Genomic DNA, 13,093 nt, shown 5'->3' on the forward strand with positions numbered 1-13,093 from the left:
GAACACTTGTCACAGCTGTGGGAACACCTGTCATCTACTGGCCCTGTGTGTATGTACATATGAAGGCACAGATTTAATTGATAAGTTCTGAGCCTCACATTGAAAGTTTGATCTTAAGACATGATAATGATTGACTTTACAAAATATTCCCCTTCCACATTTATTCAGTTTGCCAGCTGTGTTGCAGGGATTTTAATCCCAGTTTCAAACAAGTCCTTTTCCTGTTCAAAAGGTTCTCCACAGCTTGGATGACGTCATCATGCAAGTTGAAATGTGTCCCAGGTAGAGCTTTTTTCATGTTTGGAAACAGATGGAAGTCTGATGAAGCCAGACCAGAAGAACAAGGTGGGTGTTGAAAGTCACACTTGTGGCTTGTAGCCATGGCAATGAAGATATCAAACAATAGTTATCATTGTAAATAATTCTAAGAATACTACCTCTATTACATCATTGCCATAAATTCCTGTTTATGCTGAGAACCACACTACAAATTTTTATAAATTTTCAACTGACGTCCTCTTCACTGCCAACATATCTAATAGTTGTGAGGGAAACCCTGTCCCTTGCCAGGGGCGCCACTGCGCATGCGCAAGGTGGGGATCACCTCACTTCTTTCAACCCATTATCTTCATCAACTAGATGCAGATATTTGGGGAGGTGGGAGGGATTAATTGCTGATATAATAGAGGTAGTACTCTTAGAATTATTCACAATGATAACTATTGTTTGATAACTCTTGTGAATGCCCTACCTCTATTACATCATTGCCAGTATACACCAGAGGGACCGGTGGGTTCTGGTATCTAGCATCCCTTAGATATCTGGCTTTGTGAAGTGGTAACCCAAGGATTGTATGCCAAAAGGGGCTCAAACGGAATATGTCTATTAGTCTACTTACAAGGCTAGACAGATGAATTTCAAACGTCATATAATGTGTATGATATCCATGTATATATCCACCACTGTGATGCTTAGACATATTATGACGTCACTTCCGGTGATGACGTCATCTGTGACGTCACTTCCGGTTGTCATGCCATGCCCAAATTGTGGTATATGTCTTCTATGATCTCTTATCTCTTATGACGTGGTTTTTCGTTATGTCCTTTTGGATAGTGATTTTTAAAGTATTTTGACATTAGTCCGGTGCGATGTCTCCCATCATACATCCTAGATTATCATGTAGAAACCGTATATCACTTAATCCTTCGATCTCTGATCTGATCAGTGTTGCCACTTGCCTTGTTTACCAATCCAATAGCAAACTAAGTACACAAGGTCAACTTACCCTGAGTTCATGAGGTATTCTGAAATCACACACACACACACACACACACACACACACACACACACACACACACACACACACACACTCTTTTTCCCCTTTCTGGAAGAGGGGGGAACAAGGTTACTTGGAGACTATCACCTGGGCTGCCACCAAGGGTCCCAGTGTGTATAGTCCATCCAGATCGGTCTGTATGTCTCGTAAGTAAAAGTTTGAGAACGTGTTATGGGACTTCCACTGGCAGCTAGCTACGACTTGTTCAATGGATACTGTATTCCATGTGGCTAGACTTGTTGCAAGGGCTCTGATCTCGTGAGGCCTGCAGTTTCCCCAAGTTGGCGTGGAGACTTGTGCCAGTTTATAGCTATCTGCGATAACCGATCTGAGCCATCCAACTACAGTACCCTTGGTTATGTCCTTTTCTGACGAGGGTTTGCAAGAGATAAAAAGGCGTTTTCTCTGCTTTCTGTGGGGTTGAGTTGCTGTAATGAAATATCTCAAGGCTCTTATGGGACAAAGTAATCTGTCCGGATAATCCACACTTTTACTTAAGGCTGGAATTGTGTATTGCCTGTGTCCGCGTGGGCCGAAGGTTGACGACTGGTTATTGGCAATAAATACTGGAAGTGATCTGAACGACACTGATTTCCATTCTTGGGTATGAGTTACAGTGGACATGTCAATAGCTGGCAATTCTGATACACCAGCTGCAGTGGCCATGGCTAGGAGAAATGCAGTCTTCCTGGAGACTAATAGTAATGTCGCACTACTCATGGGTTCGTAAGGTGGTTTCATCAATGCTGACAATACTATAGATAGGTCCTATTTTGGAAATATACCTGGTACTTTAATGTCTTCCAGTGCAAAGGACTTCATGAATCGATTCAGTACTGGGTGGGTACCTCTAGATAGGCCATCATGTTGTAATACAGATGCCAGGGCGGATCTATAGCCTTCGATAGTGCCATGTTGTAATTTCTTGTCATTTCTGAGATAGAGCAAGTGAGTGAGTATGGTTTTTTACGCCGATTTTATCAATATTCCAGCAATACTGTTTACTGACGACTGGTGCAGACGATCTTGCCATGCTTCTAGGGCTAGATATACCGACAATTGATGTGTAACTCCTTTTCTTGGAAGGACCATTTTCCCTGTATGGTAACATTGTCCATATGGGCACCCCAACCCTCTCCTGATGCATCTGTGTAGAGTTGATGTAGGTGGGTGGGATATGTGAGTGGAATACCTGGCATGACATTTTGACGAGTCAGCCACCAATGAATTTCTGAGATTCGAACTTGTGGAGGTTGGATTTAGGCTTCCAGCTCTAGGTCTTTGGCGGTATTCATCCAATTCTGCAGGGGCCGTAATTGTAGTCTGCCTCTGTAGGTTAGATCTTGGATGGATGTGAGCGTGCCGAGGCAAGACCTCCACCAGCATCTCGATTTGATGGGCTGATCGAGTGAGCTTGTTATCATGTGCTCTATACTCTTGCATATCTGTCCTCTGGAGGTACTACTATGCCCTTGTTGAGTAGAAATCTTGCACCTATGTAGGTGATGTCCTGTGTGGGTACTACTTCTGATTTTTTATGGTGAACCAGGAAACCTAAGTTTGTTAGTAGTTGAATAAGGCACACAGTTTTTAATCTGATTTGTGATTTGTCCTGATCGGCCGATAGGAAATCGTCTATATATCCATATAGCCTTATGAGCTTTATATAGGCGAATGGGATTGGTAATCCTGGTGAATAACCATGGGGCGATGGATATGCCGAATGGAAGTACCCTGAACTGGTATCTCTGACCTTTGACTGCGAAGCGCAGATAACTACAATGACTTGGATGGATGTCTTAAGGCATTCTTCTACTTCTTGATAGATTCCATTTGAAAACTGGGAGGTTTTCCAGATAATCTTTGTTCAGGACTTTTAGATCTATGATTTATCGCATCTCTGAAGAATTCTTCTTCGTATGGCCACTTCTGCTGCAATTAACTTTTGTCCTGATAGATGGAATCGGGTCCGGTAGGATGGATGACTAGTCTTGGTTGTTTTGAGAAGTGAAGTTTACAGCCTCTTCTTACTACTTTGAGTAGCCATGAGTCGTCTGTGATGATCTTCCAGTTGTCTGAGTACTTTATAAGACAACCTCCCACTGGTCTGGGAATAGAATAAATGCTGAAATTGGGTAGTCTTGGGTCGATGTCTGTGAGACCGGTTAGTTCGACTGGATTCAATGTGGTTGTTTCGTTGATCTATTGTAGTTCTAAATCGTTGTCCACTGGGAAGGCAATGTCAGTAGGATCTGAAGGAATCCGTTCTGGTTGAGTCATTTCCAGCGGTATTCCCCACGATGACTGCCTCTGCCTCTGCTTCGTCCTCTCTGCGAAGTGGGATGATCATCTTTGGAGTTCCTATACATGAGGTGAGACGATCTGTCCATCCATATAGAGGCTCGAAAAGAATCCCGACCAGAATTCACCAGACAAGATCTAGGATTCTGTTGTTGATGCTGAAGATCTGCAGGCCATCTCTGTATCTTGGATGCCAATGAGATCGTGGATTCTTGAAACTTCTGACTAGCTGATGATGCAGTGGCTTCCTTCACTGACTTCAGTCTGCCATTGAATATCTGCGGCGCTGTAATAGGCTATGATAGGCATGGATCTTCTGAATGGCTCTGGGATCCTATGATGAACTTGCTGTAGTGGATGATTTCTTTACATGAGCAGGAACTGTGCTGACATCCAAACTTGTGCTGATTGAAGATCTTCCTGCATCTTCAGAATATGGTCCAGTGAGCCTTGCATAAACCCGGTCTGCTGTAGTGTCATCTCCGTGGGGGTGTCTAAGAGAAGACCTTCGCTCTGATTATTCGGGGTATGACGTGGCGAACTCCAGCTGCAATCCAGTTAAAATATGAACTGATATTAATTATCTGTTTCTCGATTTACTCTAAGTCCCTGATTTTGGCCATATCAATGTGTATTCTGGTGTTAGGTTTCATAACCAGATCATAGAAATCTTCATCAAGGGGACATTGTGTGTCCTGTAAGCACTTTATTAATAGCAGGCAAACCAAGTCTGACATTATGCGCCGGTGAAGCGTTCAATGATGGTTCAATTTTCTTGATGATGTCATCAATATATGACGGACAGTGGAGGGTATGGAATTCTTCAGTCTTTCTGACAGGTTCTTCATACCCAGCACATTCTAACAAGGATTTAGCAGGCGTTTGTTCTTGTTATCTGGTTTTAAGGCCGGCATTAGATTATAAAGTTCTGCAATGATATCTTTAATGGACTAATTATTAATTTTGGTTTATAATTTTCCTCCGTAGTAGAGTTCCCATTGCATGAATAACCAGTGTTAGTGATAGATCCTCACCCCTTGCTCAGGCTGTGCTGGGGGTGGGTCATATTGTTGAGGGTAGAGGTGAGGTGAGGTGATTCCCACCTTGCGCATGCGCAGTGGCGCCCCTGGCGAGGGATAGGGTTTTCCTCACAACTATTAGATATGTTGGCAGTGAAGAGGACGTCAGTTGAAAATTTATAAAAATTTGTAGTGTGGTTCTCAGCATAAACAGGAATTTATGGCAATGATGTAATAGAGGTAGGGTATTCACAAGAATTATTGTGCTCTGTTGCATTGTCCTGATAGAAGAGCATCACTTTTTCACAACTTCCCACATAAAGTAGTATTAATTTAGTCCAGTAATTGCCTCAAAAGTACCGCAGAAAAGGGTTGGTTCGTTATCTGGCCTTATGGAAGATGATGACACCATGATGACACCATGATGACACCCTGGGTATCCCAGAACACAGAGGCCATAACATCTCCAGCTGATGGGACAGACTTTGCCTGCTTTATTGGTGGTGATGTCAAATGTTCTCACTGATTTGATTGTTGTTTGGACTGGAAGTGGTCAACCCCGGTTTCATCCATGAACCAAATTTGCTACAAGAACATTTCTGGATCAGCTTCAAACAGAGCTAGGTTATCATTAGACATGTTGTGTCTGGTGCATCGTTTTCATCAGATGTCAGAAACTTTGAAACCCAACTCGCTGATACTTTCTTCATTGCCAAAGATTCTGTGATAATGGAATGTACTGGGAAATGCCTACTGAACTAGCAATATGACACTTAGTCATTCGCCGGTCGACCATCACCATATCATTGATTGTCTGGATCATTTCTGGTGTTGCTAATATCACAGGCCTTCCAAAACTTGGGCTCATCTCCAAGGTTCTCTTAAACTCTGCTGTACCCCGCTTTACAGTGGCACAGGAAGGGAGGGGCATCCTTCCCTAGTGTTGTACTCATCCTTCCCTAGTGTTGTACTCAACCTTTTCTAGTGTTGTACTCATCCTTCCCTAGTGTTGTACTCATCCTTCTCTAGTGTTGTACTCATCCTTCCCTAGTGTTGTACTCATCCTTACCTAGTGTTGTACTCATCCTTCTCCAGTGTTGTACTCATCCTTCCCTAGTGTTGTACTCATCCTTCCCTAGTCTTGGATCTTCACTAGTGTTGTACTCATCCTTCCCTAGTGTTGTACTCATCCTTCCCTAGTGTTGTACTCATCCTTCCCTAGTGTTGTACTCATCCTTCCCTAGTGTTGTACTCATCCTTCCCTAGTCTTGTACTCATCCCTCCCTAGTGTTGTACTCATCCTTCCCTAGTGTTGTACTCATCCTTCCCTAGTCTTGGATCTTCACTAGTGTTGTACTCATCCTTCCCTTGTGTTGTACTCATCCTTCCCTTGTGTTGTACTCATCCTTCCCTAGTGTTGTACTCATCCTTCCCTAGTGTTGTACTCATCCTTCCCTAGTCTTGGACTCATCCTTCCCTTGTGTTGTACTCATCCTTCTCTAGTGTTGTACTCATCCTTCCCTAGTCTTGGACTCATCCTTCCCTAGTCTTGGATCTTCACTAGTGTTGTACTCATCCTTCCCTAGTGTTGTACTCATCCCTCCCTAGTGTTGTACTCATCCCTCCCTAGTGTTGTACTCATCCTTCCCTAGTGTTGTACTCATCCTTCCCTAGTGTTGTACTCATCCTTCCCTAGTGTTGTACTCATCCTTCCCTAGTGTTGTACTCATCCCTCCCTAGTGTTGTACTCATCCTTCCCTAGTGTTGTACTCATCCTTCCCTAGTGTTGTACTCATCCCTCCCTGGTGTTGTACTCATCCCTCCCTAGTGTTGTACTCATCCCTCCCTAGTGTTGTACTCATCCTTCCCTAGTGTTGTACTCATCCTTCCCTAGTGTTGTACTCATCCTTCCCTTGTGTTGTACTCATCCTTCTCTAGTGTTGTACTCATCCTTCTCTAGTGTTGTACTCATCCTTCCCTAGTCTTGTACTCATCCTTCCCTAGTGTTGTACTCATCCTTCCCTAGTGTTGTACTCATCCTTCTCTAGTGTTGTACTCATCCTCCCCTAGTCTTGGATCTTCACTAGTGTTGTACTCATCCTCCCCTAGTCTTGGATCTTCACTAGTGTTGTACTCATCCTTCCCTAGTGTTGTACTCATCCTTCCCTAGTGTTGTACTCATCCTTCTCTAGTGTTGTACTCATCCTCCCCTAGTCTTGGACTCATCCTTCCCTTGTGTTGTACTCATCCTTCCCTAGTGTTGTACTCATCCTTACCTAGTGTTGTACTCATCCTTCTCTAGTGTTGTACTCATCCTTCCCTAGTCTTGGACTCATCCTTCTCTAGTGTTGTACTCATCCTTCCCTAGTCTTGGACTCATCCTTCCCTTGTGTTGTACTCATCCTTCCCTAGTCTTGGACTCATCCTTCCCTTGTGTTGTACTCATCCTTCCCTAGTGTTGTACTCATCCTTCCCTAGTGTTGTACTCATCCTTCCCTAGTGTTGTACTCATCCTTCCCTAGTCTTGGATCTTCACTAGTGTTGTACTCATCCTTCCCTAGTCTTGGATCTTCACTAGTGTTGTACTCATCCTTCCCTAGTCTTGGATCTTCACTAGTGTTGTACTCATCCTTCCCTTGTGTTGTACTCATCCTTCTCTAGTGTTGTACTCATCCTTCCCTAGTCTTGGACTCATCCTTCTCTAGTGTTGTACTCATCCTTCCCTAGTCTTGGACTCATCCTTCCCTAGTGTTGTACTCATGCTTCCCTTGTGTTGTACTCATCCTTCCCTAGTGTTGTACTCATCCTTCCCTAGTGTTGTACTCATCCTTCCCTAGTCTTGGATCTTCACTAGTGTTGTACTCATCCCTCCCTGGTGTTGTACTCATCCCTCCCTAGTGTTGTACTCATCCCTCCCTAGTGTTGTACTCATCCTTCCCTAGTGTTGTACTCATCCTTCCCTAGTGTTGTACTCATCCTTCCCTAGTGTTGTACTCATCCTTCCCTAGTGTTGTACTCATCCTTCCCTAGTGTTGTACTCATCCTTCCCTTGTGTTGTACTCATCCTTCCCTAGTGTTGTACTCATCCTTCCCTAGTGTTGTACTCATCCTTCCCTAGTCTTAGATCTTCACTAGTGTTGTACTCATCCTTCCCTAGTCTTGGATCTTCACTAGTGTTGTACTCATCCTTCCCTAGTCTTGGATCTTCACTAGTGTTGTACTCATCCTTCCCTTGTGTTGTACTCATCCTTCTCTAGTGTTGTACTCATCCTTCCCTAGTCTTGGACTCATCCTTCTCTAGTGTTGTACTCATCCTTCCCTAGTCTTGGACTCATCCTTCCCTTGTGTTGTACTCATCCTTCCCTAGTGTTGTACTCATCCTTCCCTAGTGTTGTACTCATCCTTCCCTAGTGTTGTACTCATCCTTCCCTAGTCTTGGACTCATCCTTCCCTAGTCTTGGATCTTCACTAGTGTTGTACTCATCCTTCCCTAGTGTTGTACTCATCCCTCCCTGGTGTTGTACTCATCCCTCCCTAGTGTTGTACTCATCCCTCCCTAGTGTTGTACTCATCCTTCCCTAGTGTTGTACTCATCCTTCCCTAGTGTTGTACTCATCCTTCCCTAGTCTTGGATCTTCACTAGTGTTGTACTCATCCTTCCCTAGTCTTGGATCTTCACTAGTGTTGTACTCATCCTTCCCTAGTCTTGGATCTTCACTAGTGTTGTACTCATCCTTCCCTAGTCTTGGATCTTCACTAGTGTTGTACTCATCCTTCCCTAGTCTTGGATCTTCACTAGTGTTGTACTCATATCTTCATGGATGGCTTTCACTGCACTTTCCTCAAGTTTGTCTCTACTCCAAAGGTCACTGACCCCTGCTCATTTTACTGACTTGTCCCAGGAAAACAAAATGTGAGGCTCAGATCTTATTAGTCATCTTTTGTAAGTGTAGTTGCTGAGGAACATGTGGTGTCCATGTGCCATACTGCCAACATGCATGACTGAAGCACAACATCTTGTGACAGTGTAAGTCCACACATCAAACAGTGCACAACATTAATGTGTAAGAGCACACAACACAGCTACATAGGGTGTGGGAACACAGAAACATGCGTACAAACTCTCCAGCCAGGGTAAACATGTTTCTTTCTAACCACTATACGTCTAGTGCACCCTCCTCCTCCCTCCTCCGCAGGGGCAGCGGAGCGGAGACCACATGACACTATACGGGAGATGTAGTCATGGATGCCTGTCAACACAATACACATAGACCTGCATTGAAATATTCAAGGAAGAAGTTTGGAGCTAGGCTAGGTATGAGAATAAACTATTCCTATTGGAAAGAATCTCCTGAAGTGAGTAGACTGTTCATATGTTATAGACATTACAGCTACATCTCTCCTAGCTCTCACAGCATGGCGATCTCACCTTGCTGTCCCCTACAATCTGGATATCTCACCTTGTCCCCTACAGTCTGGATATCTGACCTTGCTGTCCCCTACAGTCTGGATATCTGACCTTGCCGTCCCCTACAGTCTGGATATCTGACCTTGCTGTCCCCTACAGTCTGGATATCTGACCTTGCTGTCCCCTACAGTCTGGATATCTGACCTTGCTGTCCCCTACAGTCTGGATATCTCACCTTGCTGTCCTCTACAGTCTGGATATCTGACCTTGCTGTCCTCTACAGTCTGGATATCTGACCTTGCTGTCCCCTACAGTCTGGATATCTCACCTTGCTGTCCTCTACAGTCTGGATATCTCACCTTGCTGTCCCCTACAGTCTGGATATCTGACCTTGCTGTCCCCTACAGTCTGGATATCTCACCTTGCTGTCCCCTACAGTCTGGATATCTCACCTTGCTGTCCCCTACAGTCTGGATATCTCACCTTGCTGTCCCCTACAGTCTGGATATCTGACCTTGCTGTCCTCTACAATCTGGATATCTCACCTTGCTGTCCTCTACAGTCTGGATATCTCACCTTGCTGTCCCCTACAGTCTAGATGTCTCACCTAAGTGACCCCTACAGTCTAGATATCTCACCTAACTGACCGCTACAGTCTAGATATCTCACCTTGCTGTCCTCTACAGTCTGGATATCTCACCTTGCTGTCCCCTACAGTCTGGATATCTCACCTTGCTGTCCTCTACAGTCTGGATATCTCACCTTGATGTCCCCTACAGTCTAGATATCTCACCTTGCTGTCCTCTACAGTCTGGATATCTCACCTTGATGTCCCCTACAGTCTGGATATCTCACCTTGCTGTCCTCTACAGTCTGGATATCTCACCTTGATGTCCCCTACAGTCTGGATATCTCACCTTGCTGTCCCCTACAGTTTGGATATCTCACCTTGCTGTCCTCTACAGTCTGGATATCTCACCTTCCTGTCCCCTACACTCTGGATTTCTCACCTTGCTGTCCTCTACAGTCTGGATATCTCACCTTGCTGTCCTCTACAGTTTGGATATCTCACCTTGCTGTCCCCTACAGTCTAGATATCTCACCTTGCTGTCCTCTACAGTCTGGATATCTCACCTTGCTGTCCTCTACAGTCTGGATATCTCACCTTGCTGTCCCCTACAGTCTAGATGTCTCACTTAAGTGACCCCTACAGTCTAGATATCTCACCTAACTGACCCCTACAGTCTAGATATCTCACCTAACTGACCCCTACATCCTTGATATCTCACCTAACTGACCCCTACATCCTTGATATCTCACCTAACTGACCCCTACATCCTTGATATCTCACCTTTTGGTCTTGTCTGATGGATGTCAATGATCTCCTCACGGTCATCCTCCTCTGACCCGGACACACTCCCATACCCGCTGCTGGCCTTGGACACATTCAGCTTGCTCAGCACCAGGGTAGCATGGGATTTCTTAGGTGCATCTGCTGCCTCTTGTATCATGGGCTGCTGTTGATTTGGCTTTTCCAGGGTGACCTTGGTGATGACTCTGTCTCCCCATGACTGCCCCTTGGACACTGACCTGTTGTCGGACTCCACACAGTTATCCTGCTCCACGACCTCCCCACCTGCTGTGTCCCGAACCCGTCTTGTGACTTGCACACTGCGTTGGAAGTAGTTGGAACCTCGAGATGTCAGCCTCTTTTTGGTCTTGATGACATCACGCTCTTGCAGTTGTGTTCCACCTGGCGATGTGAACAACGTCTCTACTACAGTGTCCCGCACCTCAGCCTGGGCATTGCTGGGAGTACGGAAAATCTTGGACCGGACAGTCACTACCCTATCCTGATGGTCATCCTGAGTCACCTGCTGGACCGTCACTGTGCCATCATCATCCTCTTGGTATGTTATTGCACTGTCACTGTGGGCAGACACAGTGTTGTCACTGTGGCCACTGGACGCCTCCCTCTCTATGCTGTCTGACCCACTGGGCACACCAGCAGTATCCACAACTCCACCAAAATTGTCCATCACATCAGATTCTACATCACGAATAGTCAACTTCTCCTGGACATTGTTGTTTTCTTCAGGACACGAGGCCACCCCCTCTGTGGTGCTCGGCCTACTTTCCACACCTGAAGCAGCACACAGACAACGGATAAATCATTGATAACACTTCATGTTTCATGTTAGTATAGTCACAGGCAATAAAACAGGAGAGATTCTTGATAGGAAACCTCATAAAATTCAAGGACATATGAAATAACTAAATGTCTCATAACTAAAATAAACGTCATGACATGGTTCAACAAGAGTTTGCCACTAACGTGGCTATATCCCCCGCCCCTGTTGCAGAATTTATGACATAATTAAATCTAAACAAACCCTAACCTTTTTTAACCGAGGTGGAACTTGTTGTCATGGAAATTGTAAAAAAAAGAAGAGTTTGCCACTAACGTGACAAAGTCTCCTGCCAAGCAAATGAAGTGTATATTATGTCAACAATAGTGACATTTGATCACACAAACACATACATTTGAAAATATTCAAAAAAACTTAAGGAGTAAAAGGCAGCAGGGGAACATCTACTGTATGTAAATGCAAAATATCCTGAAGAAACAAAATAAAATGCTGCAAAACACAATTTCTATGAAGTTCAAGAAAAAAAGGAAACAAAAAACATGATGGAAGTACAAACCGACAAAACCAGTTACTACATTTACTACTGAATTCATTAGGGTGGGAGAAAAAAAACACATTCCAAGTCATGTTACCGGCGAGGAAGTAGGCTGCCACGAGTGCCACACACATTTTATGTTGTGTCTTTTTAACAATATGGTCATACCATGTGATATGATACAGTGAAAAAACAAACAAGACAATGTTATAAATGTGAATGTAAAAACATGTGCTGAAAACTGTAAAAGGTTTCACAGAGAAGTATGCCATCTTATTGCACACTCATCTCTGTCATAATCAATGCAGAAGTAGGGATGATGGATTTGATAATGAAGTCATTAAACGAAAGTTGCACTCAACCATTATTGAGACACATACTGACAACTTGGTAGAAGGCATGCACGGTTTCCCCTACTATGGGAGATACCTCGGACACAAAATGTAGGCACACAAAAAAACTTTATTATGACTTAAAAGATTCCTTACACAGGTTAAATGGGTATCAATTTTGAATTCATTAATTTCTAAAAGTTCAACTTTTTGCCATGGAAAATTAAAAAACATAAATTTCTAAAAAAATTTAAATAGCAAAAGGCACCAGTTCAGCATGTACCTGACAGACCTGCAAAGTTTCATGAAAACATATTGAACGGTTTATGAGGTTTGCTCCGGAAACGAAACGTGACGGACCAACGGATGAACGGACAGAGCCCGTTTCTATATCCCCCGCTAACTTCATTGGGTGGGGGATAATAAAAACATATACAGGGTCTGAAAGCTGCTCAATTTGTAGCCTAAATTATTAGTCATTTTCAAAAGACAATGTGACCAATCTGTGTGTTCTGACAATAAGCTTCTGTAAGCCAGTATGTCCCACATCTTAACATTTAGGTATTACAAAGAGCAAGCTTTAAGACATAAATAGGCATCTGAATTGTCAATGAACACTTGATCGACTGTTTTTAACACAGAAGACCACCAATCACAGGACAATGATTGCCTGTATCCAGGCAGCTGCTGTCACCCAGCGAGGCAGTATATTACCTAAAGTGGCAGGCTGGCCACTGGTCATTTGTCCATGTTGCCCTCCATCAACATTCCCAAGCACCTGCAACAGATATGTCAACACTTCAGCCTACATGTCCCTTCATACTAACCCAGTCTGACCAGTTTCACTATGTCTGTGAGCACCAGGTCCATGCTGGACAGCAAACCCTGGCTACAGACCACACAGCCTGGCACAATACACACTAAAACAATGTCTGCCTTATTATCTGTGTCACATTTCTCAAACCCTCAAATATCACAACACAGAAACAGCACTTGATTTATGTCTGCA

At 44.1% G+C, this 13,093-nt stretch overlaps 1 protein-coding gene across 1 annotated transcript in view; it reads right to left on the reverse strand.

Moving 5' to 3' along the window:
• The window catches only part of LOC139455034 (serine-rich adhesin for platelets-like), a 149,320-nt gene that overhangs the window by 61,466 nt on the left and 74,761 nt on the right, over nt 1-13,093 (reverse strand). The window contains exons 8-9 of the mRNA XM_071236620.1: nt 12,799-12,862; nt 10,419-11,210 (exon numbers count right to left, since the gene is read on the reverse strand). Coding sequence (XP_071092721.1) covers nt 10,419-11,210; nt 12,799-12,862 — 856 coding nt within the window. The remainder of the gene's footprint in view (nt 1-10,418; nt 11,211-12,798; nt 12,863-13,093) is intronic.

The sequence above is a fragment of the Haliotis cracherodii genome, unplaced genomic scaffold (genome assembly GCF_022045235.1).
Source record: "Haliotis cracherodii isolate W230 unplaced genomic scaffold, xgHalCrac1.p SCAF_11, whole genome shotgun sequence".
Taxonomy (NCBI): Eukaryota; Metazoa; Mollusca; class Gastropoda; order Lepetellida; family Haliotidae; genus Haliotis; species Haliotis cracherodii.